The 27,434-nt window shown below is 46.3% G+C and overlaps 1 protein-coding gene across 1 annotated transcript in view; it reads left to right on the top strand.

Moving 5' to 3' along the window:
- Positions 1 to 10,593: 10,593 nt before the first annotated feature.
- RHPN2 (rhophilin Rho GTPase binding protein 2) overlaps positions 10,594 to 27,434 on the top strand; it is a 48,088-nt gene continuing 31,247 nt past the window's right edge. Inside the window, exons 1-2 of the mRNA XM_033128867.1 lie at positions 10,594 to 10,714; positions 22,802 to 22,917. Coding sequence (XP_032984758.1) covers positions 10,646 to 10,714; positions 22,802 to 22,917 — 185 coding nt within the window. The 5' untranslated portion in view covers positions 10,594 to 10,645. The remainder of the gene's footprint in view (positions 10,715 to 22,801; positions 22,918 to 27,434) is intronic.

The following is a 27,434-nucleotide window of genomic DNA, read 5'->3' as shown; positions in this document are numbered from 1 at the left end:
GCGGCGAGCCGGTCTGGAGTAGACGCCTGAAAGAAGCTGGAAACCACCCAGCTGTCCGGCTGCAAGGCGGGCTCTCGGTGTTCTGCCTAGCACCCCCAGGCCCCCGCTCCCGTTCCTCTGCCAGCAGACACTGTCCCCCTCAGAACCCCACCCTCTCACCCAGCCACCCACCGAGAAAGTGCCTGTGCTTCCAGACACACACACACACACACACACACACACACACCCTTAGGTTTGCATAACTGGAGTCCCCTTCCCGACCTCTGGAGGGATTCACAAACACGGGAACCCGATGCCCATGGTGAAGGCAGTTCGGGACAACACTTGATCAAAGAGAAAAATGAAAAAGAGAATTAAAAAAAAAAAAGGAGAAAAAGAAAAGGGTAAGGAGAGGGCGGGGGGAGAGGAAAACAGCAATAGAGAAGGAAAGAACACTGAAAAGACAAAACGAGAAAGGGAAAGAAAAAGCAAGCAGACGAAGCAAAAAATTGCTGTGAGGTGGGTGAGGGACGCTGAGGTCTCCCTTATTGAATCTAAAGCAAGAAAACATCTGTCAAAGGGGGTGCTGTTATCCCACGCCAAAACTTGTGTTTGTGTTTTGTTTTGTTTTGTTTTTACGGAATAGAAAAATAAAACTCAATTAGTAAGGAGTGAGGCTGAGATGAAAACTAGATCAGCAAGCCCAAGTCTTCAAAATGAGGGTCAGAAGTCTGTGAGTCAGAATCTAGGATATTGTTAAAATAACCATCCCCCCCATCCCCTAGACCTCCTGAACTGGAATCTGGGAGTGGGGCTGTTCCTTGAGCACTCGAAGCAGATCTGACCTCAAGGCCTTTGCATTCACTGTTTCCTCAACTTGGAATGTTATCCCCCCAGATACCACAGCACTCATTGACTCACCTTCTGCAGGTCTCTGCTCAAAGGTTACTTTCTCAGTGAAGCCTTCCCTGACCTTATTTTAAAAACAATCCCTATCTGCTACACTCCCTATCTTCTTTACCCTACTTTAGATTTTCCACAACACTTATTATCTTTAAAACACTATATAATTTGATCTACTCTATTATGTCTATTGTCTTTCTCCTTTGGGATGTAAGCTCCACAAGAACATAGATTTGGGCCAGGTTTTTTTTTTTTTTTTTCTCTTTGTTGTATCATCAGAGCTTAACAGTGCTTGGCAGGCAGTAAGTACTCAAATAATTTTGAAAAAAGAATGAATAACTAGTTAAATAAGTCATGATACATCACGTTAAAAAACAAAAGTTTCAAAAATAGAAAACAGGTTTTAAGATATAGCCCCAAAATTGTTTGACAAGTGTCCCATCGAGAAATGGAGTCTATATCCCCTCCCTGTAAATCTAGGATCCATGATTCCTTGACCAAAAGAATATATAGTGAAAGTGACAATAAAACATTTCCCACATCCAACTTTTAAGAGACTGGCAGACTCAACTTTCAACCTCCTTAATTCCCAAGGTATAAAAGAAACTGCAAAACTGTCATTCTCTGGAGCATTTTAGATCTTGCAATGCTTGTCAGTTTGGTTCAAATAAAATCTCATAAAGTTTGTTACAGGTATGGATGTTCTCACTTCCACACAAGCTAAATACCAAATGCCCTTCCTTCCTTTCAGATACGCAGGAAGACACAAATCTCAGAATCTTATCAGGAAACTGCAGATAAGAAGATGGGCTGAGTTACCTGCGTAGGGAGTAACTTTTCCCTCATGGTACACACGTCAGTGCTGGCAGTGGGATGGTTACTCGTGACATGCAAAGAAGCCCATTCTGTATGCTTAGGAATCAACTTCACTTTATTTTTTTCCATTGTGCTTTCTTGTTGAAATATAACATATGCACAGAAAAGCGCACAAATCATAAGTATACAGTTCTATTCATTTTCACAAGCTGAGTATACCCATGTAACAACAATCAAATCACAAGAGAAAATTTCCAGAATCCCAGAAACAATAATACCAGAATGGACTAATTTTGTTTGGTTTATACTTTATATAAAATGGAATCAGACAGTACCTTGTCTGGCTTCATTTGCTCAACAATATTTTTGTGACCAAAATACGCTGCTCAGAACATACTTGTTGCTTGTAATAGCAATGTGTTCATTTTCATTGCGTAAGCTTTTTCATTATGTCACTATGCCACATTATCCATTCTATAGGCAATGGTATCAGTGATGGAAAATTTTTCCCATCCCCTTCAAGGTTCTTCAGGCTGATCTAACAATCAAGTTGACATGAGACCGATTAGCAGGAGAAAAGCAAATTAAGGATTAATAACATGTATACCTCCTTGGATACAAGGGAGAGACCCAGGAAAATTGAGTAACTCACCAAATGGCAGACGCCATCACCTTAAATACCGCCTTCAGCTGAAGACAAAAGAAGGTGTTGGGGGTGCAGAGTCAGTTACAGAGGTTACCAGCACAGTAAAAAGCACAGTAAGCAAGGGTAAGATTGTTATGCAGATTTAAGTCCACGCCTTCCCTATGGGCAGTGAAGGCAAGCCTAGTACAAGTGAGGGAATATAAACAGAGATTTCCCTTACAAATGTAAATGTCCTTTTACAAAGGGTAACTTCTACTTGGTTTTCAGAGCTTCTCCCTAGTCCTGTTTCTTAAAATTAAGGGGAGTAGCATCTTTTGCAGTTTCACTGACTTGGATGATGTCATAGGGTGTTCAGGTAAACTAAGTGGCTTACATAGCAACAGGCAGGAAGATCGTCCATATATAAATGGTTGTGGTGATTTCTTTGAAGTTTATATCTAATTGCCTAGTTGCAGTTTGCAGGGCTTCAAGAAAAAAGACAGTTTGTAATGATTCCAAGTCAAAGGATGGGAGAAAACTGGAAATGTTGGTTTGGACAGTTACAGCCAAATATTTTAGGAAACTGGGAGAATTCAGGATCCAGTCCAGTATACAGCTAAATAATAATAATAATAATGATAAAGATAATAATAATAAACTTTCAAGAAGTTAATAGGACTAGAATTTAAAATCCATAAATGTGTATTATAGTTTCTATTGAATCGTAATTTTTCTAAAATCACCTTCATTTTTACTAGGGATTGCCAAATTAAGACTAATTTATTAGCAAAATAATAATTTTCAGTTTCAATAAACTTGGCTTGATTATTTGTGTAGGTACAATAAAAACAGCAATTGACCATATAGGTTCTTTTAAATCCACTTTGCTGGAGGTTTTTTTCATAAGAAATCTCCCTCCAGGTTGAACTTTAAAAGGCCTCTCAAGACCAAAAAAGTTCAAGAACTTGTCAGCAGACTTTGCCTACAATACCTATAGATTTGGATGAATTCCTATGTTTTCAAGATCTTAAATTAGACTTAGGCTCCTGCACCTGCGAAAAAGTGAGCTACCTTACTCATCTGGTACAGTTGCTGCAAACCATGTAAGCAAGATACCAGGCAATTTTTCCAAGGAGGCTTCCATAAGCCAGTCTTAATTCCTTAATTCCTTAAAGCTGTCTGGTCACATCTGAGTCTGTCTTTCGCAAACATGACATTCCAGTCAAAGCTTTGGTAATATAATCAGTTTCCAATTGTGTCCTGTTACGAGGAGAACAGATTCTAATTGAATTTATGCAAATAGCAATATTGCTATGAAAATAAGAATACTCACTGAGAGTTTCTGAATTCTGGAAGGATCAGGTAGGGAGAAAAGGACAAATGTTTCAATTCTTCATAAAAAGGTTTATTTTACCAAATTGATCTAAATCATAGAGGCGAAAAAAAAGAGTTTCCTTAGATCTGGAAAACAAAAGATTAAAGAGGCAGTAATATTTCAAATAAAAAGTCATAAATATTATAATTATCCTCATCGGTTCATTCAGTCCCACCTAATTAAAACTCGTTCTGCTAGAATCCAGTTTTTCCATTAGTTCTCTGAACATTGCCTGATGATTAAGGGTGATGACAGTGATAATTCCAAGACGTTTTCAAGGCCTTCATCAAGGCTCCTATGATTTGCCCAATGAAGTGGGTGCTTTGATCACTAGAGATAGTATAAAGTATACCCCATGTGGGAAACATACTTTCTAGCAGTTTCTTTGTCACTGTGAGGCCACAAGCATTTACAGGGGAAGGCTTCAACCCATCCAGAAAATATACATAAAACAAGAACATGATGATAACTTGTACTAAGTGGAGTTGAATGAAGCCCAGCTTAAATGCACTATTGTGGATGAAGGAAAGCAAAAACTGAAAAGTGGACTTTGCCAGGGATCTTGGAAGAACCAAGTGGCCATCTTGGGTTTCCCATAGCCCCGACTATTCTTGTAACTTACAGCTATTATTTACCAATACAATATACCCTGGAAGTTTATCATCACTTATTTGACAATGCTTGCCTTGTGATTCAACACACCAAATAAGCCTAATTATTTTAATATTCCCCTTTTATAAGGAGAGAAAGAGAGAGAGAGAGAGAGAAGAGAGAGAGAGAGAGATCCTTTAAAATGATGTAAGGGGACTTTTGGAAAATCTCAAAGTTATTTTCAGGTTAAGAAAAAAACCTAAAATTTAAATTTTGGGAAATTTGTCAAAAAATATCCAAAGGTTTAAAAACACTTGACTAAATAGGATCATGGGTCATTATGAAACAATACATAATCATCCATTTAACCAAAGTGGCAATAAAGATTTCAAGAACAAATACAGAAGGCTACATAATTGTTAGCAAAACTTAGCTCTTACTATTGACAAGATTCCATTTTCTTAAGTAATCAAAGACCTGATTAAGACAACATAAAACACAGAAAATTATTTGGATAAAACAGATGCTTTGCTTTCCAGGCAAAATACTTTTCACAACATCTTCTCAGGAACAGACCAATAATACAGGGAAACTTTGTCCTTTTAACAGGGAGAGAAAACTAAACTCTAATTCTGCATCAGCTTACTTTTGGCATTTAAATTCATGTACTCAATTCATTCCAATCTTATTCAGCTTGATCACACATAACATTTCCTTTCTCAAAATACCTTTTCACAAACCTTCTACATCTTTCCTGGTCCCTTTCAGTTTGTCTCTTCTTAGTCATTCAAAAATAACCAATTTGTTTTAGTGCAAACCACTTTCTTTTAATTTGCTCAAAAATGCATCTCCATACATCATACAGGTCAATGTCCATGTCAGGAACGGCCAAAGCTGTACAATTTTATGAGATCAGTTGAGCCAAACATGCCAGGAAACAAGACCTCAAATGCTTTGGCAAATGACAGTTTTGCAGTTCTTTTCACACATTTGGAATTAAGGGAACATAAGTGATACTACTTGAAGGTGGGAAAAAGCAAATCGGAGAAATCTCTATGATTAGATTACAGGACAGTTAACAAGATTATGTGCTCTCTTGAGGGTGGTTTGCCTCTGATTAGTCCTGGCATTTCAAAGGTATGTTAACCTAGATGTACAAGAACAATGGGTAAGTCTTGCTTAAGGCAAAGATAAACCTTTTATAGGCCTGGGGCATGACTACCCATCATGACCTGCTCAGTTAGGAATTTAGGATCAGAACACCCTGTGAAGGTACTTTCGGTCACTGAACTTGTCAGATTTATTACAGAGCCCCTTTTTTGTTCCCATACCTTCTTTTACTGAAAACATATTATTTCCTTGCATGCAAAGTTGTTTATTCTATTATGGCAAGTATTTTCAATTACATACACTGGAATTTTTAACTCTTCAAACCTTAATTTCTAATGAAAACTAAGTAATTAGCATTCTTTAGATCGGCAAATGTGAATACATTCTGCAACCTCTAGAAACCGGCTTTTTTACTGGTAAATATATTTCATAATTTTTAGAAACATATGCTTCCTCAACATAGCACAAAATATTTTTATTAACAGACAAATTTATCTTTCAGTTTCTGTATATTAAGCAGCCAAAAGCAGGGCCTGCCCGGTGGCTCAGGTCGTTGGAGCTCTGCGCTCCTAACGCCCGGAGGTGGCCGGTGCGATTCCCATGGCCCGCTGTTATGAGCGGCCGGCACCAGGCACGAGTGGCCGGAGGACGGGTAGAGCCGCCAAGCGTGGCCGACCTGCGACTGACTGCCTCAGTGCAGGGGGTGGGGGGAAGGGAAGGAGGAGAGGGAGGGGGAGAGGCGGGGTAAAGAGGGAGGGGAGGGACGGAGGGGGAAGGGGTGGAGAGGGAAAGGGAAAGGGGAGGAGAGGGAGGGGGAAGGGGGAGGAAAGAGGAAGGGGGAGGGGGAGCTAACAATGGCTTGAACCTGAGTGTTGGGGGGAGGCGGAAGACGTGGGGGAAAAGAAAGAAGCCAAAAGTAGGTAAACTTAGGCTGATTTAGCAAATAATGTTTCAGTTTTTTATCTTATTTGGAAATGATACAGATTTTCAATAATTTCCATCTTTTAACTTCATTTAGTAAAACTAAGGTTTCAAATTCCCAAAAGATAATGGAAAACTATTCTTAAATACATATAACACATAATTATTGCTATAAAAGCTTTACCTAAAAACTTTTTATTCTACTTACATCTATTTTTTTTTATGAGAAATAATAGGTTTTATGTTTTTTTGTTTTGTTAATTGGGGAATAGTATGTTTTTCCAGGACCTATCAGCTCCACATCAAGTTGCTGTTTTCAGTCTAGTCGTGGGGGGCACAGCTCAGCTCCAAGTCAAGTCGTCTTTTTCAATCTAGCTGTGGAGGGCCCAGCTTACTGGCCCATGTGGGAATCGAACTTGTGACCCTGGTGTTATGAACTCTAGGCTCTAATCACTGAGCCAACCAGCTGCCCCTAATTACATCTATTTAATTTATTTATCCTTAGCAAATATGTTTAGATGAAAACTTCATGAGGTGTTAGACCAAGTCAGCCATCACTCTAAGTTATTATTTTTGCTGACAAACTTATAAACTCATGTAGAATAAAAGTATTATATTTAATGTTGATAATTATAAAGACATGTCTGTTTTACTTAAATCAACAAACTAAATTGGCTTTAATTTCTAATATTTTTTCCCAAGTCATATGAACATGAAAAGCATTTAGCTTAGTTTCTATATTTCTGAGAATTTGAGTATACCCAATCCTTAATTTATATAAGTACTTGTTTATTACACACACAAAAACAAATGCAAACAGAGACCTCATGGCTTCCATAAAAGAAATGGGTTCTGTTCAAATGACCTTCCTCCCCCAACCCTTCTTAGAAAATAAGAATTATCTTCCTGGAATTTGCAGTTCAAAAAGATAGCCTAGGTAAGAGTTCCTAGAGAAGACCAGGTGTTTACATCTCAAAGGCAGAGGGAAAGAAATGCAAGCTCCTCTTAAAACGACTTTGAGATAAAGAGGGGAGGTTTGAGGAAGATGAAAATTCCCATGCTCCTGTGGCACCATATATGGCTTCAATTTCTACAAAATTTTCCATAAAATTTGAAAATTTTGGTCTATAATTTACAAAGAATTTTACTCACTTAAGGATGACCTTGTAATTTCTGCTTTTAATTTGGAAAATGTCATCAGATGCTCCAAGAGGGGATGTATGCCAGGCTGCTCCTTGTTAACCGAAAACTAAAGGGCAAAGTAAGAGGCAACTAGCATTTATTTGAGATCCAAGAGAATAGCTACTCTGGAAGCACTGATTTCAGATAGAAACTCAAATAGTGTTCCAATGAGACAGGGAAGGCAAGGGGTATTTATGAGAAAGGGAAGGGGAACAATTTCGTCAGTAGAAGGATGAGCTGACATAGTGATGATGCTAATTCTGAAGAATGTTGTTAATTTTCAGTCCCTAGTCACGATATCTGCTTTTTTGTTATCTTTGCAAATAGTTGCTCGGAATACAATGCCTCTTGAGACCCAGTTCAAAGGTTATTTTGCCCACTTTCAACATTCCAAAGGTTTGAGGAGATGTGCAAAGTAGTTCCTCTAGGATGGTTGCTGCTCTGCCTTCATTTTAGAGTGTGGCTCTGTTTATATTACTTTTCACACCTCAGAGAAGCCAATGTTTCTTTTGTCACCAAGCGTGTCTTAGGAGGTGAGACATGCATTATATTTGGAGGAACTGGGTCCCTGGACAATTAATTGCTGGCTTCAGCCAGATGGGAAAGCAGCAACGTGACAAAAATAGTTGTTTGCAGCTGAGATTTTAACCTTTTGCCCATCTCAGAAATGCCCACCCCACTTTTTGTTAGGCTCACAGGTCCTCACTGGTGTGCTTGTGACACATGCCACCAACAGGGTTGACAAATAAGAGGTGATGTTACAGTCCTGTTGGGCGAGCACACAGCAGGATCAGATATATGGGGTCAGACCTGTTGGTCCCCCAAGGAGTCATGAGAACGTCTAGTCCTGCACAGCCCCAAGGAATGCCACTGATACTCACGTTGCTCACATAGCCAGGAGATGCCAGCTGGGACTCAGAGAAGTGCTTCTTTACCTCCCAAGTTGCCCAGGAGCTAGTCTTAGGGTAGGTTGGTGCGTCTTTAACAACATGCTTCCTTCTCTTTCTCTTCCTTTTTAATCAAAGAAGCCATTCAAGAAGGCAGTGGTGCCAGGCTGGATTAAATAACAGGTTTTGGTTTTCGCTGTATTAACTTTTATGTGTAGCTCCCTACATGGCAAAGTGTGGCTGGTTTTCTGCTTAGTTATGACATAGTTGTCTTTTAAAATAAAGTTTGTTTAAATAAAGAGAGTACATTTAAAGAAGACTATTAAGTGAATAATAGTACAAGTGACACTATAGGTGAGAAATTGTAAAGGCGATTGGAGTTTCAAGGTGGTAGGTGACAAAAATCTGAAGGTGATAGGGAGTGACTTGAGTCAGCAAAACGGATCTCAACCAGAGGGTGTGCCTTTGACCACTCCACCCCTCTGAGCCTCAGGCTTCTCAAATGAAGGTTACTTAATCCATTTATTTGCAGAAGGGTATGAGAATGAATGAAACATAATATCTATAAACTTTCTGGCTAGAGTAGAGGTCCTATTATTGCTAACTTTATTATTATAGTAGTAGTAACAGTAGTAGTATTAAAAATGTAAAAGAATGACCCACCCAGGGATCCCCCAAACCGAAGCATCTGTTTTTAATTCCCACCTGGGGGTGGTACTTTTCCAGAGCAATGGATCAATTATAGGGTGACAGACCATATGATGCAATTAGCTTGATACTCACTTCTGATCCCAAAAGAGAACGTAAGTTTTTGCATCTGCTAGAGTTTCCCATACATCTGTCCCAATGCTGAGCTGGTGAGGACCCTCCAGGGTCTGAGAATTAAAACAGTCCTTTCCGGAACCGCCTTTTCTTGCGCAGCATCTTGGAGCTGGCAGTGATAGGTGGATTTTTTTGAAATTTACTTGGTTGTTGGTGCTTGGTTGTTGCTACTAGTTATTTTAAAACTTTCGAACACCCCCTAATATATCTTCTTCTTAAATTTTATTTTTTAAAGAGAAGTAAACGCTTCGCTTGTTTTGAAAGCAGATTGTTCTGTTCTACCTGTGGCATTTACTGCGACCCTCAAACGCAGCGACAACTGCGCAAAGGTGTCCCTTGGAGGAGTTTTGTGACTGCAAAACAGAGGCTTGGAGGGGCGTGCCCCCCCGCCCCGGGCTGGGGGCTCCGGCTCGGGCCGCAGGGTCTGGGACCCTGTTCTGCCAGGCTTCTGCCGGGAGTCTACCGGTCAGCGAGGGACGGGTCAGAGAGTAGTGCGAACCCCGTCCCTGGAGCCCCCCTTTCGCTAAGCCAGGCTCGTCCCTTCATCCAGCTAAGAGCTTTAACACGCACTTTAGTTGAAATACTTTCGAGCAGCGAGAGAGAGGGTGATCCAGCCCCATTCTGCAGTTGAGAAAGCTGAGGTTTGAAGTGGTGGTTAAGAAACGTGCTCAAGGACATCTGCCAAGTCTCTTGAGCACAAAACCCTTTCTGGGGATCCCTCCATAGTCGGACTCCCCTCTCCCAGAGCCGTCTGCGACCCCCAACGGATCCGCCTAGTCATTGCAGTAAGGGTAGGGAGACGGGGTTGACCGCAGCGCCAACCGGCCTGAGTCACCCGCCCAAAGCCTTCAAGTCTCTCTCAGAGTCCCCGACTCGGACCTGGGGTCCCTTCCAGCGGAAAGCTGTTCCGGACCACACGGCCCGGAGCCCAGAGAGCCCGCCACTCTCTCGACTTGGCGTCAGGTCTGGTCACTGTTCTCCTGCGTCTGCGCTCCTCCTCCGAGGAGCCGCTACTTGACCCGTGTGCGATGCATTTGCGCCCCCCACTCCAGACGAGGGGGCCAGGTCCCTAGCTCGGGCCTTACTGTGGGCGCGGAAAGCTCGGCCTACCCCTGCGCCACAGGGCTGAGACAGCCACGATGTCCAGGTTAGGCCCCCAAGGCTTGGAGAGAGCGAGCTACGCGTCCAGGGATCCCAGCTCTCTGCGCGGCCAGCCTCAGGCCTGGGCGCCGGCTCCGCCCCGCCAATCAGGAATAGGGGCGGGGCCAGAGGCGTGGTCTTGGCAGGCCCGGCCGGGTTTCCAGGGCTCGCAGACTGGCCCCTGGTGGGGTGGGAGGGGCGGTCTCGAGGGCGGGGCGGGGGCGGGTCCGGGCGCCCTCTGGAGCTGGAGCAGCTGCCCAACCTCAGTCCACTCTCCGCGCCCGCGTCGCCAGCATGACTGACACTCTGCTGCATGCGAGCCCCCAGCCACTGGAGAAGGAGGGCGACGGCTACTTTCGGAAAGTGGGTGTCCTCAGGCAGGCGGGAAGTCTGCGGGCTGCAGACCCCCTTACCCCCAGGCTGCGGGGTGGGGGCTGCGGGAGAGTGTGGCCGGGGTCGACCGGACCCGGAGGGGGAGGGGGCGCAGTGGCCTAGGGTGGGCCCGACGGAGTCTCGGGCTGAGGGGTGCGGCGGCTGTGTACCGGGCGGCCGAGAGCTGGTGGCTTGCGTGGCTGGGGCACCTGGGGCCTCTCCGCTCAGGTGCTGGCGGAAGATGTGGCCAGGAGGGTGCCTCTGGGGAAGGGACTGGTTCCTAGTTGCGCTGGCGCCCTCCTCGCGGCGCATGGGGACCCAAGCGCTTGGCAGGGGCGCGGGTGGAGATAGAAGGACCACCCCAGGCGGGTTGGCGGTCTCCTTTTGCCTCCAGAATGCTTCCAGTGTCCGTTTCTTCGACTTTTTAGAGGGCAAGGGAGGGCTGCTGGTGGGAGGTGACCTCGGGCGTCGCCCCCTCTTCTGCTCCAAGTCGCCCAGGAGGGCGTGAGCGCAGCAGATGTGATTGATTTATTTGATTGTTGGAGAGACCCGGGCGAGTGCGGGCTCCGCTGGAGCTTGGCTCGTCCCGGCGACCCTCGGCACACGTGCAGGCTTCCCACCCTGCAGATAAGTCTACAGTCCAGTCCCTCAAAAACGACCCCCGCCCGCAGAGCAGGGGCACTCGGGTGCCCGCAGGTGGCAAAGCCTGGGCTACAAAGATGCTTTTGAGCCTGGAGTCACGGTGACACCTTCCACCTTTCCTCCTTGCAGATCCCCGCCAGTCTAAAAATAGCCTTTGGAAGCTTGGCCGGGTTTGACTGGGTGGCTTGAGAAATTGTTGTGTGTGTTTTTTGTTTTTTTTTATAACATATGTGACCCACGATAGAGTACCTAATTATAAACAGGGAAGTGAAACTGTTTCCCACAGAACAATCAGTTCTTAATTGTTCGAAGCCTAATGATCCAGTGGGTGAATGGACTTGGTATCTTCCTCCTTCTCCCTTGTGAGGCAGTCTTTGGGTTTTTGCTCTCTGGTGAGGAGCAATGGCCCCAGGGGGTGGGCAGGACTAGAGGGAAATGTGAAAACAGGTGAAGGCAGAGTGGGAAAAAATTCTTTTTGGTGAAATTGCTTTTAGCATTTAAAAAAAGAGTAGTTTTAAGGTATATTTAAGTTCAAAGCTGTCATCATGGAATTACAGGATTATAACTTCTAATTATGTGTGGCATTTGGGACAGGATCACAGGCCATGGAATTGCAGAAGGAAGCCAGGCCTGGGAATCACTAGAGCCCCAGAGCCTGACGCCATCCCCACAAAATTGCTCTGTAGCCTCCAGCAAGTTGCTGCCTCTTTCTGGGACTTCATTTCCTCCCTGAATTATTTCTCTGAACCGATGGAGGTCTGGACCTACAGCAGCATCTTGGAGCAATGATAGAGGGAGGGGCAGAAGAGATAGAGAACACCTGTGAGGGTTCTCAAGTCTTCCAGAACAGGTTTTCCAGTGGGAGGATGTGCAGGGGGCCAGTGAGCCATGAAAGGATGTTTTTAGATGTAGTTTCTCTTTAGTGGTGGATAAGAGAATCATAGGTGCAAAAGAAATCACTGGTTTACAGTGAGGAACATCTCTTTTGAAAAGGAGTCCTTGTAATAATCATCATACAATTCTACATCATATCAGTCCAAAGAATGCACTTTGTAGGAGGATAAGAAAAGGTGTTGATGTTGCACCTTTCCTGATCTGTAATCCGAGCCAGTTTGACCTAAAACAAATACTCCTTGAATGAAAGGTAGAGGAGGGTGAAGAAGAGGAAGAGCACTTCAGGTAGATGCGACAGTATGAGCACAGGCATGGGACTGTGACCACTTGTGAGGGAAACCTCTGGGCTGTGGATGTGTAAGTGGGAACTAGGCTGTTAGGGGTCGTGCATCCTGGGTCCATGGGAAGAGTCCTGTAGGATCCATCAAAATGTTTAATGCAGGGCCAGGCATGTGAGATACATGGCACAGAAAGGCCGTTTTGACAGCGAGGGGTTTGTCGGTGGTGCGTGGCCCGCAGCGAGGAGTTGGAGTTGGGGGGTGGGGTTAGCCCCCTGTGATCTCCATGGTCTCTGCCCTTCCTTCTCTGATGTGGACTATTGATGACTTTTCAGTCAGTTACATAAAGTACTGTATAAGCACCGCCTCACCACCCATCCTTCCCACCCGCTTGCTCCTCTGACTCAGGCTGGAGGCAGTGATCCCAGTGAAGAGTTTGAAATGATAAGGTCCTAAGCAGTGACAGTGTCAGCAGGGATGGGAAGAACTAATGGACAGGCTATGGTGGGGAGGGCTGCGGAGAGGAATCCCAAATGTCTGCCTTAAGTGTCTGAGTGGATGGTCATGTGTCTCACTGACACGGGGAGCCCAGGAGGCTAGTGTGGGGGCAGGTAGACTTGAGGTACCCATGAGATATCCAAGTGGTGGTCCCAGAGGGGAATCCGCTCCAGGGACCTGGCAGCCATGAGAGCACCCTGGCTGGAGATGTGGTTTTGGGTGGCACTAGTGTGGGCTATTGTGAAAAAGGATCCAAGACAGAAGGGAATAATAGTACTCCCACTTAAGGGCCAGGCAGAGACAAGAAGCAAGCTAGGAGGGTGGCAGTGTGAAGGAAGCTGGGAAAAGAGAGTCTTTTTAATGGAGAGGTGAGGTTGAAAAGTTGGAGGACTTAGTCCTTTAGGATTTAGTCCTTTAGGATTTAGTCCTTTATGGGGTTGTTAGTAAAGGAGAGTTGGGGGCAAAAGTCAGGAAGAGAAGGGTGGAGAAGACAGTTGAGGGAGATTGGGGTAGAGAAGAGAGAAGAAGGCAGATTTGTTTTAGAAAGGAAATCTAGAGCCTTGTTAAAGCTGAAGGTGAAGAAGTTGGGTGGGGTGGGTTTGTTGAAGATTCAAGGGAGAGAGAGAAGCCGTGGAGGAGTCCCAGGAGGCGAGGGGGGAGATGAGGATTAGAAATAGCTGCTGTACAGAACGGTTGGGTGAGCCAACCAGGGGCAGGCAGTAAGTTAGGATCCCCAGACTGAGATGTAGTCAGAGCATCATATAGCTGCCCCCAAGGCTGGCTCCCCGATCCTGTCTTCAGACTTTTGGGATTTTATGCACCCTTCTAGTACCACTTTAATTTCTGCTAATGTCGTTTCCCTTTTCACCCTGTTTCCTTTATCCTACCTTTCCTCCCCTTCCTCTTTTCTTGAAAATGCCATTCTGCTCCATTCGTTCCAAAAGCATTTAGTGAGTGACAGCTCTGAGCCTGACCGCTGTTAGGTTCTTGGGTGCATGCGACCCTGATTCAGTGTGGTTTTTGTGGCAGTTCACAGTGGGCCTCATTTTCTGGGTGCCGAGCAGTGCTGGGAGTTGGTGCTTTGTCTGATAGCTCAGTCCATGCTTGGACAAGAATCAGCTTTTTTGCTTTAGTCCAGACAGCAAAAAGGGAGGGGGCTGGTCCGTGGCCTATATTCACAGCTTCAAGTCTGTTCTGTGTGACTTGTACATACAATGAAGACAAATTGCCCAAAAGTCCACTGTGCCAGCTGGGCCAGGACCCTGAATGTGTGAGACAATCATCGGCAGAAAGGGGGGCCCCTTTCAGGGTCTTCTTGAGGTTGTGCAGAACTTAGCTTGTACAAAGCCCGAGGACTCGGATAGAACTTCGCCCCAGGTCACTCGCGGACACCCCCAGTACAGACCCTGGCCTCCAGGGCTGGCAGCTTCGGGGGTTCTTAATTAAAAGCAAACAAAACACAGAACACTTTCTGGTTCATCATAATATATTTCTCTCTCTGGCTTCTCACATTAATATGTTGATACAGAGGTACAACTCTGTAAGATGAATACTATAAAGTCCTTTGTTAGAAGAATGACCAGTGGAAATGGAGTTTCCTTTCTTTGCTCATCCTGACGGAAGCCTTGGAAGAATGTGTGTTCTGGCCTACAGTGAACTGTAATGCGGGTTTCCAAGACACTGCACCCTGAGAGCAGGGCCTGTCTGCAGGGCTCTCTGGGTGCTGTAGTCCTAAAACCCCGGGGAAAACCTGCTCTTGGCCAAGAGAAAACCAGCTGGAGAAAAACTAGAGAAAGCAGTTCCCCAGGAGCGAGGAAAGGGCCTAAGGGAAAGGTCGTAGCACTGTGAAAAAGAAGAGAATCAGCACAGTGTCACTTTGTCAGTCCTTATCTCTGCCTCTTGATCCTTGGGGAACACTAATGACCCGAAATGAAGTTAGCTCCATTGTTTTTACTCAGGCGCTGGAGGAGACTTTGTTTCTTTGTTCACAGAAACCTGCAGGCTGGACAGGGCCCCAAGGTTCACTGTGTCCTGGTTTATGGTCATTGTTTACTCTGGGCTTCCCAGAGGCTCCAGCAGAGAAGGAAGGAGGAGAGTTTTTGTTGTGTTTTTTTTTTTAAACCCAGAAGCTCCTCCTGGGTCTTTTCCACACTATTCATCTTAGTGGGGTATAATTTCGTGTTAGACATGTGGGCATGATTTATGAGAACACTTGCGTGTGAAGAAGCCTCATGCGGGGCCAGGTCCGAGGAGAACCAGTCATGGGGGTTCCATGCTTTCCTGGGTAGTGATGGTGTCCCTCCAGGTACTTGGCTCCACGCCTTGGAACCTCACAGTCTTTCCCAGGTGGGGAGGAAGGGAGGAGGAAGGATGCGAAGGTTTGTGATGCTGCCTCTTCCCCACCCCATACCCCACCTTGGTCTGAGCCGGGTCCTAAAGGCCAGGCTGGACCCAGGATGATGACGACTTTGGGGAGGGTCTCACTGTACGGGTGCACACTGAGCTCAGAGGGTGTGTCTGGCAAATACCTCCTCACTCTGTGGGATCCTGGCCAGGAGGGGTCCCCTGGCAGCAACAGAATTTTCGTGGTGACTCAGACCAGAGTCAACGTGATAAGTTGTAACACTAAATGTCCTTTGTTTCCTGGGGCTATTTGGACGGGTTCCAGGACACCACCTGATGACACCAGGCATTAACTTTAGTCCGATCGCCACTTCCTCCTCTGGCTCAGATACCAGAGTCTCGTGACTCAAAGGCTGGCGGTGGCCTCAGAGGACAGTGGGATAGCAGGTGCAGCTCAGCAAGAGGACTGAGTGTGTGGCAGCACGAGCAGCCAGGAGTCCAGTGGGAGCAAGGTCTCCCGCCTGTGGCCCCAGAGACGGGGAGAGGTTAAGTCCTTCTGGCCTTTCCTGGCAGACCCATAGAGTTCACGATGGCCATATGCCCGTAGAGTCCCAGGCTTGGATTGCATTATAAGAAGAGAAAAGGCAGACCCCTTTAGAAGTCGTTGCTTTTTCTCCAATATTATTTGTATGATAAAAGTAACAAATAGTTGTGAAAAAGGTAATTACAGAAGTGTACAAAATCACACACACATGCCAGCCCCCACCCCACCCCACCCCACCCCGTCACCTACTACATAAGGACTGTTAACTATTGGCGACTACATGCTCCTGGCAGCAATAAGCAGATCGTTAGTTGTGGAAATGCATTTGCTTCATGAGAATTTTGGTGATTGTGAATCTTTGTTATTCATTCAGCATGTTGAAAAACAACTGAGTGGCACACAGTAGGTATTTATAAAGATTTGGAAAACTGACCGGAGGGAGCCTCTAGTTAAAGATGGCTGAGTGTTGATTCATACTGTGGTCCTGTACCCTTGAGTGAATGGATTGAGGTACTTTTGATGAGGCAGCTGAGTCTCGGCCTGAAGCCCTGATGGAGATCCTGGCAGGGCAGGAGGACTGTTTACAAGCGCCAAATTCATGTATTCATTTTTATGGATGTGGAAAAGCTGGATTTCGTCCATCAACTTGCCCCAAATCGCCAGTGTGGTGAAGAGTTAAATTGACGTATGTGTGTTTTGCAGGATATCGCATGCTATTTCTATGCTTTCTGGTTGACAGCTTCTGACTAACTCATAAACAAACAATTCTGGTTTTCAGACTTCGGTGGTTGAGTGAGGGATTACGTAACTAGGAAGGAGTGAGAAAGGCAGAGAAAATACCCTTGCCCTAAAGGGAGCAGCCAAAAGCACCTACTCTCCCATACCATGGGCGAGGGTCTGTATCCAGGAGAGCCTGCATTGTCACTCAGTCTTACTCCTGATCTGGCACCCCAAGTTCACACTGAGTCCTCAGTTTGCTGGAAAGGCATCTACATGTGTGGAAGGATGGCCCCGCTGGTTCCCCAGGTGGAGGGGTGCAAAGGCCCAGAGCAGAGCCCCAGTCGGGGAGGAAAGACTGCTCCATTCCTTCTGTGTCTGCTTCTCTGGTGCCCTGTCCTATCTACCTTTCCAGTGCCAGTCTCTGCAGGTGTAGATGAAGTATCCTTCCCTTTCTTTCAAACCAAGTGCCTCCAGTTTCTTCTGCTTAGTTCCTGCTCTTAAATACTTGCTTCCTATCTAAACAGTATGACTATACACTAAGGGCATGTGGGTGTAGGTTGATGAATAGAGTTTTCACTCTAGGTGAACTTGTTCTAGTTAGGACTTTTTTAGAGGCAGGTGCCAGAAGATCCAATCCAAAATGGCTTAGGCGATAAACACACAGTGGGACATCCCTACAATGGAATTCTATTCAACACTATAAAGGAACAAACCAGTGATAAGTGCAACCGCATAGATGACCCTCAAATACTGAGCAAAATAAGCCAGATACAAAGGAATACATACTACCATGTTTCCCCCAAAATAAGACCTAGCCATACAATCAGCTCTAATGCATCGTTTGGAGCAAGAATTAATATGACCCGGTCTTATAGTAGAATAAGTAGAATAACATAATATAATGTAATGTAATATAACATAATATAATAATATAATATAATATAATACCCGGTCTTATATTAATTTTTGCTCCAAAAGTGCATTAGAGCTGATTGTCCGGCTAGGTCTTGTTTTCGGGGAAACACGGTATATGATTCCATTTATATGAAGTTCTAGAACAGGCAAAAGTCTATGGTGATAGAAAAGAGGGAATTGGTTGCCTGGAGGGTGACAGAAATGTTCTACTGTTTGATTGGAGTAGTGGTTACACAGGTGTGTACATTTGTCCAAACTCAATGTACTTAAAAATCTACATATTTTATTATGTAAATGATACCTCATTTAAAACGTGACTTAGGCAAGAAAGGGAATGCACTGACTCCTGTAACTAAGAAGTCCAGAGGAATGGCTTCAGGCCTGGCTTGATCTAAGGCTCACACGCTGACACCAAGACTCAGCTTCTCAGCTCTGCTTCCCCTGGATTGGCTGCATTTCTGGGGAGACACTCCCCTGCTGTGGTGAGGTGGTTGCAGGGGCCCAGTCTCAGGTATTCCTAGGTTCACAGGAGATGGGGAAAATGAAGCCGGTGGGGTTCTGAATATCCTATGGCAGGTGCTCACCTGAACCCATCTCAGGGCCAGGGGCCTTTGATTTTCCAACTTGCCAAGCATGAATCAGATGTTCTTCCCCTTGGAAGGTAAGTGTGGGAGCCTCCTCATAGATTTACTACACCTGAGCATCATGGGTGGTGAGGTGGGAGAGTGAGCTGCGGGCCACGGTGACCACAGGCTGTGCAGTGACGCTGGGCAGCCCTCAGCCAGGAAGCTTGGGAGGGGTGTCTGGGGACTGTTTGGAAGGCGAGCTGTCACATCCCGTACATTTCTGTTGCTCAGGCTGCCTCATACCCCATCTTAGAGCGCCAGGAAGGGGCACGGGCCTACGTCCTATGCCCACCCTTACTGCCTCTAAGGTCTTTAGTAGCTCACTTAACCTCTAAGCCTCAGAGTCGTGGGATCCAAGATGCTCGGTCCACATTGGCTGCCTGACACGTGGGAGACACACAGGGCTAGCGATGAAGCTGAGGTTTCTCTCAGTACTTGCCTTTCTTGAGTGTTGGCTGTTGGACCATCCTTCCATGATCTGAGACTGATGCAAATGCCCAAACCTTAGTCTGGTAAGGGAACCAACGGACCTCATGTAAAGGAAAGACTCACTTCACTGTATGTCTTGCTGACAAGTCAATCCATCCCTCAACCCCCTCTCCAGGTTCCCAGGCCAAGCAGGTGTGACAGGTGCTTCCCTGGTCCTTGGTGCAAACTCAGTTTTGGAGCGAGCAGCTCTATATCCTGTTGTGAACCAGTCAAGAACTAAGTTGTGGGCAAGGACTGTGGGTTCCACCAACAGAATACCCCTGGCAGGGGCCAGTGGATAGCTAAACAGCCTTTGGTGATGCCGGGAGTTTCTTCTGGCCGTCTTGCCCGGATTCACCTCTCAGGGCTCTGGGAAGTTTCCCAGTAACCCCGTCTGTGTTTCTGGTGTTTCCAGCAGCCCCAGCATTCCTACTTGTCAATAAGAAGTAATGTTGTTTGGGTCCAATTACTCATTCAACTCTAATCCTAAACATTCCTATGTCTTATCTAGAAACTTGACCCCACATCTGTGGGCTGGTTAGGGTGTAGCAATTCTGGACCAGCCAGAAGGTGGGTAAAGTATATGAGCAAGAAACGTTCTTATCCGTGAGCTGGAATAGCTGTTTATCTTAGTTCTGGGAATGTACATAAAGGAATTAGGTATTAAAGCTTCTCTGTCGAATGGAACACAGCTTTGGTGAACTATGTAATTTTTAAGTCAGATGGAACCATCCTTTCACAGTAATTTTAGGAAGCGGAAAGGAAAGAGACTGGCAATTATTTTAGTCCTTTAATGTTAAAGATATTTTAATCATATCTGAAAAGAGACAGTTTTCTGATTTTTATTTTAAATCAGGGATCATTTAATAATTTGAAAGATGTGAACTTTAAAATCATTCTAACTCAGATTCTGAAATTTGTGTAATTTGAACTAGGGGGCTGTGTGGGGACAGGTGGGTAGCCACCTGCTGGGAAATGAGAAATCTTTGTGGAAGGAGAAACGTATCTGCCCTGCTAGTCCAAAGGCCACTGATATGGGGATCCTTGAGAAGGTTGGGGCTGTAGATAACCCACTTCTTCCCTCCTTCAGGTGGAGGCCAGGGGCCTGGCTGGCTCAGGTAGAGGTGGGGGAGGCTAGGTGTGTGCAGAGCTGCCATTGCAATGACGCAGCTGGAGAGAAAGGGCAGTCTTCTCACCAATACTGCCCACCAGCCACTCCCAGGGCTTAATCACAGATGCATCAGTGGGCAGAACCTAAAGATAAACTTAAAAAAGGAATGGAGACTTCACTCAGATCCCAGGGTTTCAACTGGCTGGGTTGAAAGAATACCATTGGGGGGGCTGCTGGATGGCTCAGTCGGTTAGAGCGCAAGCTCTCAACAGCAAGGTTGCTGGTTCAATTCCCACATGGGATGGTGGGCTGCGCCCCCTGCAACTAAAAATTGAAAACGGCAACTGGACTTGGAGCTGAACTTAGCCCTCCACCACTAGATTGAAGGACAACGACTTGGAGCTGATGGGCCCTGGAGAAACACACTGTTCCCCAATTTAAAAAAAAAAGAATACCATTAGGTTAAAATGAAATTGATTCTGATCTTAAACTTTTCAGAATAAAACATTGTAATCCAAATACCCCAAGAAATATGCGCAGAGAACATAGACAGTTCACTGACAAAGAAATTCAAGTGATCAGTAATATTTCAAAAAAATGTTTATCTTCACTAATAAATGCAATTTGGAAGAATAGGATACCTGTTTTTGCATATCAACTTGCCAAAGATTAAAACCAATACTTTTCTTTTTTTTTTCCTAAAGCTTTTATTGGGGAAGGGGAACAGGACTTTATTGGGGAACAGTGTGTACTTCCGGGACTCTTTTTCCAAGTCAAGTTGTTATCCCCTCACTCCTAGCTGTGGAGGGTGCCGTTCAGGTTCAAGTCGCTGTCCCTCCAGTCTTAGTTGTGGAGGGCGCAGCTCAGCTCCAGGTCCAGCCGCCGTTGCCAGTTGCAGGGGGCGCAGCCCACCATCCCTTGCGGGAGTCGAACGGCAACCTTGTGGTTGAGAGGACACACTCCAACCAACTGAGCCATCCAGGAGCTCAGCGGCAGCCCAGCTCAAGGTGCCGTGTTCAATCTTAGTTGCAGGGGGCGCTGCCCACCATCCCTTGCGGGACTCAAGGAATCGAACTGGCAACCTTGTGGTTGAGAGCCCACTGGCCCATGTGGGAATCGAACCGGCAGCCTTCGGAGTTAGGAGCATGGAGCTCCAACCGCCTGGGCCGGCCCCAAAACCAATACTTTTCAACTCAATAATAGAAAGACAAATAACCTAGTTTAAAAATGGGCAAACAATCTGAATTGATATTTCTCCAAAGAAGATATACAGATGGCCAATAAGCACATGAAAAGACGACCAGCGTCATTAACTATCAGGGAAATGCAAATCCAAACCATAATGAGATACCACACACCCTAGTTTGGCTATAATAAAAAAGACAGTAACAAGCATTATAGTATATAAATTGTAACACTCATATACTGTTGGCGGGAATGTACAATAGTGCAGCCACTTTGGAAAATAGTTTGACAGTTCCTCAAATGGTTAAACATAGAATTAACCATATGCCACAGCAGTTCCACTTCTAGGTATATAGCCAAGAAAGGAAAGCACACGTCTACATAAAAGGTTACACACAAATAAGCAACCCTATTCATAATAGCCAAAAAGTGAAAACACCCCCAAATGTCTATCAACTGATGCATGGATAAATGAATATGGTGTGTCCATACAATGGAGTATTAGCCAGGGAGAAAAAGGAATGAGGGACTAATACACACTACAACATGGATGAACCTTGAAAACATGCTAGTGAAGGAAGCCCGTCGCAAAGACTGCATTTTGTATGGTTGCATTTATATAAATGTCCAGAATAAGCAAATCTCTGCAGACCGAAAGTAGATTTGTGGTTGCCTACACCTAGAGGGGAGAAAGGACAGGGAACAGGGCATGTCTTTCTTTCCCTGAGGATAACTGGGCTGGTGCTTGGGGTCCTTAAAAAGGTTAGACCCCCACTGTCACTCTGCCATAGAAATCTACTTGAAGAAAAAACTTGAGGTTTATAAAGATTTGTGTTTACAAATATGTATCAAATGATTCTATATGATAGCAGATGCTTGGAGATAATCTGTCCAACTCTAAGGAAGTGGTAAATCCTAAAAAGCAATATTGCACAATCATTAAAAATCATGACTTTGAGGAACATTTCATAATAACGGACATTTTCATGATAGAACATTAAGTGGGGAAACATGATAAGCCTTCTGTGCCACTGTACAGAAAAGGGTTGACACAGCAGGCCTGAGGCTGCTGTCCTTAGGAAGGCCTGCTTGCACGGCTGGCCCTTGCTTGGCCTCTGGGAGCCTGGCCCCTGGAGGGTGGCTTCCATTGCCTAACTGATGACTTGGCTCGCTGTGTCAAGACTGGTGGCAAAAATCATATAGTTGACGATGAACCCCTGCTTTCCTTCTGCAAGCCTGGAATTTTGGTCCATGTTAGGGGGAATGTTCCCTTGTGATCAGCCCCCAATGACACCTCTGAGCTTTGATTCTCAAGTGTGCTGACCTGGGCAGACACATCATATACAGGTTACTGCATTTTTCTTGCTGGGAGAAGAATGCTCTGTGTACCCCTCATGCGGGAGGGAGAGAGAGAGAATAAGGAAGCCTGTGCATGGATTTCTCCACACTCCAACGAGTCTTTTTTCCTATGATCCAGCCATGTATCCTTACTAAGCTGCTGTCATAAATCTTAGCCATGAGTGTGATTATATGCGGAGTCCTGTGAGTCCTAACGAATCTCCAGATATGGGACTGGTCTTGGAGACTCCTGACAGCCACTATGTGGAGAATAATACCATGACTATAAATTACATGGGTAGGAAAGAAGAAACCAATTTATAGTGGCTGTTTTGGAGTTGTATTGTTACAAGTATTTTTTTTTCTTTATCTTTTTTATACTTGTCAATATTTTACATAGTTTCCAGGTTGTTTTATTGTCAGAAAAGTGTAGTTTTTAAATCACTTTCTGTTATATTAAACATCATCAGGTTAGTGTGGCTGACCTCTGAAGGGGCGTCTCTCGTTTTCCCTTAGGGTTGCAATCCCCTGGCACAAACTGGCCGGAGCAAACTGCAGAACCAGAGGGCAGCCTTGAACCAGCAGATCCTGAAAGCTGTGCGGATGAGAACGGGAGCAGAAAACCTTCTGAAGTAGGTGTCTGCTGGCTCAGCCTCTGCAGGGAGAGCCCAGCCTCCCCTGAAGCCTGTCCACCTATTCTCTAAACTCCCAGGCCTGCCCAGCTTTCTCTCCAACTCTCAGTTTTAGCTTTGGGTGCCTTCCTCCTTTCTGGCACCTGGAGCAGGTCCTTTCTTGTCTAGAGCTTGGTTATGTTAACGGTAAGTACTTTACTTAGCCTGTCCATGTGTTTGGGGGTGAGGGGCCACGGGGAGAGTGTCCAGTTGTATTTGTGTTTGTTTTTCCTGCTTTCCGTGGCACTTGTCTATTTTCTCTACTGCCTAGCACTGTGTCTGGTCTAGGATCAATGCTTGGGAAGTGTTTGTTGAATGTATAATATAAAGGAAAGTAAGGCAGAAAGGAGGGAATACGGGCATTTCTATTGCCAGTGTCCATCCTTCTAATGAGAGGGGCCCCGTACAGCCCCAAGCTCCCGGGGCACTCATTATTATGCTGTGGTAGTCAAATAGTTACTTATCAAGCATGGAACTCAGTGAAGCCTCACCTGTGTCATGGGCAGCTCTAAGCCCTCCCCACACCCTTCAGTGCTATGCAAGACCATGTGCCAGCTTCCTCTTCTGAACTTCCTTCAGAGTTCCAGGGGTAACGCTTGGCAGCCCCATGCTGCCTTCTGCACTGAGTAGTCGAGGCAGGCACCATTTCTGCTACCCCAGGAAGTGAGACAGATGCCCCCTGGAGCCTCAGAAAGAGATAGGGAGCGCTTGCGGGAACCTGGAACCTGGGAACCTGGCAGGGTATGGCTAATGGGTGTTCCCCATGGGGCAGCCTCTCTGGAGGACTTAGGGAGCCCAGAGGTGGCTCAGAGGTTGTTGGGAAAAACAAATCCACTACACTGAGTGTTTGTGAAGGAGCCACAATACTCTGGTGGTCGCAGATACTTCCCGTAGGCAGGATCAGCTTCTCCACGTGGGGGCCACTCACCGGAACACTCAACACACAGGAGGAGCCTTTCTGACCATGCACTTGGGCTAAATTTGTTTCCGAATCCATCTGTATTTGCTCCTTAAGAAAGATTTCTGGGTTAGTAAGTGGGGAGAAGAAAGGTGCAGGGCAGCATGGCCTGCATCTGTGTTTAAAGGATTTGTACACATGCTTTTGTGTGTGCGCAGACGTTTTCCAACAGGGGTGAAGAAGGAAGCTGTTTGTAGTGTCGGCTCTTGGGAGCAAGACCAGGGTTGGGGGTGGAGGTGACTCCTTTTCATTGTATTCCTTTCAGTGTTTGAATATTCTTTTATAAAGTACATGAATTACTCTTATTCATTTTATTGTGAAATACTGCAAAAGGCACAAGAAGAAGGACATAAACAGCCCCCTGACCGGGCCACTGGGTCAGGAAATGCCAGCGCTGTGCCTGGGTTGGGTTTGTTCCTCCTGGACGAGCCCAGGACACAAGTCCTGGGGGTGGCCACATGTCTGGAACCTCTTTTCCGGTTGCTTCTGTAACAGGGTAGAAGGGAGGTTATGACTGGAGGAGACTGGCAAAAGTATCGTAACATTTCACCTTTTAAAATGTTTGACAGCGTCCCTGTCCCCAGAAAAGCCTGGGAATTGTCGGGTGTACGGAACTGTGGACCACATGCAGCCAGCGCGACTCAGGAAAGGCCCCCAATTTCGGGAGTGCCTGCCGCATGCCGGCCTTGCTGTGCCAGGAAGGCTGTGGGTACATTGCTCTGGTGTGTTCTGTGGCTGCAGATTTTGGTTAACACTTTGACAAGCCAGGCCTGCGGCTGAGGGGGCAGGTGGGCAGCCCTGACTTTGTGGCTTCCCCAGGAAGTAGGCTACAATTGATTTACCTGTTCGTTCACCCCACACACAGATGGACTCGTTGAGTACCTACTAAGCGGCCAGCAGTGCTTGAGGGGCAAGAAGATATGGCTGCAAGCAATTCCAACAGAGGTTCTGCTTTCCTGGTGCTTAGTCTCTTGTGGGGAACCTTAATACCCTAGGAAACAAATCCAGTTGTGTCAGGAGGTGATATTTCTAGGATACCAAAGAAGGGGAAATGTGATAGAGGTTGACGCAGGGAGGTGCGGACTTAGAGACGGGGCTATCAGGGAGGCTTTCTCTGACCAGGGGCCCTGTGGTTTCTAACACGGGATCTAGGGCGGTTTTGTCTGTCTTGCTCTGTCAGTAACACCAGCACACAGTTTCTCTGAGGCCCAGTGGCTCAAGCTCATTGTCAAGTGGGCAGTTGAGCTGGCTGGGTGGGGGTGGGGTGGTGGTGTTAATGATTCTCGCAGTGACCTAAAGGTTCAAAGTGCCCCTCTCTGGAGAATGTTGTCAGAGGAAACCCTAAAGGTATTTATTAATCTGACTCAACCGGCACCAACCGTTCTGAAAACAAATAGGGCGTTAAGCCAAGCCCAGCCCTCGCCCCGTGGGTGTCCCCGGGCTGCGATGAGGTGGCTGTCCCTGCCAGCGTGGGGTAGTTTCAGTCATAAACTGGGCCCCGCCATCCTGTCTGTCCATCTGTCTGTTTTCGGGTTCCCAGATGTCCCATCACAGCCCTCCGATGAAGGTAGAGCAGTTGGAATATGGTTGGAGGGAGGGCACTTGGGAAAATGTCTCCCTAAATGCAGGAGTGTGAGGGTCCCAGTCCTTATCTACATTGGTGAGGGGCCTTCGAGGCTGGGCAGGCGCTGTGAGGGGCCCGGTGTCATACCCCTTGGGGGGGCTTCTCCGATCTGTAATCAGCCAAGAGTCCATGAGCTTCCTGGAGTTTGATTAGGAGCATACCAGATATTTTCAATATACTTTTTTCAGGTTAAGCAAGGGCAAGATTCCCTCTCTTTCCCCAGCTCCCTTCCCTCCCTTGTGAAAAGCTGGGGTAGAAATGTGATGATGTTTCTCTGAAACAGAGATGGTCTTTGTGAAATTTAACGCAAGTTGCCACTCAGTTCAGTTTTAACTAACTGGTTCTTTGAACAAGAAGGGTAAGTCATTTAACCTTTTTGGGCTTTAGGTTCCCCTCTCGTGCTGGTAGCAGTGGCCTGGAACAGGGGTGGCCCACTCTGAGGGCCCAGGTGGGCATGGAAAAGAGCGAAGGGTTGGGACTGGGGGACTGAAGGGAGTGGTAGCGACTGTGGCAAAATACGGAGCATGTGCGCTCTTTGGAAGGGCAACTGCAATTTGCCCCAAATGGAGGGCAGGGCCAGGGTGGCCAGGTCTTCAGATCTTTTTTTTTTTTTTTTAAAGATTTTATTGGGGAAAGGGAACAGGACTTTATTGGGGAACAGTGTGTACTTCCAGGACTTTTTTTTTTTTTCCCAAGTCATGTTGTTGTCCTTTCAATCCTAGTTGTGGAGGGTGCCATTCAGCTTCAAGTTGTCCTTTCAGTCTTAGTTGTGGAGGGCGCAGCTCAGCTCTAGGTCCAGTTGCCGTTGCTAGTTACAGGGGGCACTGCCCACCATCCCTTGTGGGAGTCGAACCGGCAACCTTGTGGTTGAGAGGAAGCGCTCCAACCATCTGAGCCATCCAGGAGCTCAATGGCAGCTCAGCTCAAGGTGCCGTGTTCAATCTTAGTTGCAGGGGGCGCTGCCCACCACCCCTTGCGGTACTCGAGGAATTGAACTGGCAGCCTTGTGGTTGAGAGCCCACTGGCCCATGTGGGAATCGAACCGGCAGCCTTCGGAGTTAGGAGCATGGAGCTCTAACCGCCTGAGCCACCGGGCTGGCCCCAGATTTTTTTTTTTTAATTCATTAATTATTTGTTTATTTTTTTCATGCGGAGCTAGAGATCTGACTTTTTTTGTTTTTTAACCTTCTGACAGTTGAATGTTTAAATATGGGCAACTAGTTCAAAGGTGGTAAAGATAACACCCCGAGAGCCAAGTGAACAAGTCCCACACACCTCTAGTTTGTGACCTTGGGACCAGAGGGTCATGAAGTTATGGGCCAGGGGTGACCTGGGGTGGCTTTGGCTGCTATGAGAGTGACCCACTCTGAGGCCTGCCTCCCTCCACTGAGAGAGGGGCTGGGGACAGATGTCCCGCCACACTGGCTGATCTGCTGCCTTAGCGTAGTGGCCACAGGAGGCACTGGGCAGCACGTGCTCCTTCCTGTCTCCCTGGATCCCTGGCCCGGCAGCATTTGGGGTCAGATGGATTAAGGCCAAACTGCTCCCCTAAGGCCTCTGACGCCGATACCTGTCAACGTGCCTGTTCCTAGAGGGACAATTTTACTGAAAGACTGAAAGAAAAAAATTATGCTAAAACAAGTGAAGACGTAGGGGTCAGAATACAAGCGATACGGGGCCTGGAAGCCATCATCACATAGGGGCTTTTTGTGGGGGGAAAGGTCTCCGATGCTCTACACTGAGGGAAACCGTGCGTGGAGGTGGTCGGCACCGTAGCTTCAGGAAATAACTGAAGGTGGCTTTCCTTCCCCTGGCCACACTTGTTGAGTTGATCACTCAGAGAAAGTAAGTGGGACACCTTCTCCTTCTTCACCTTTGCAGTACGTACATGCTCTT

The sequence above is a fragment of the Rhinolophus ferrumequinum genome, chromosome 15 (assembly GCF_004115265.2).
Source record: "Rhinolophus ferrumequinum isolate MPI-CBG mRhiFer1 chromosome 15, mRhiFer1_v1.p, whole genome shotgun sequence".
Classification (NCBI taxonomy): Eukaryota; Metazoa; Chordata; class Mammalia; order Chiroptera; family Rhinolophidae; genus Rhinolophus; species Rhinolophus ferrumequinum.
Note: the sequence above shows the minus strand (reverse complement) of the source record. Positions and strands in the feature narration are given on the sequence as shown.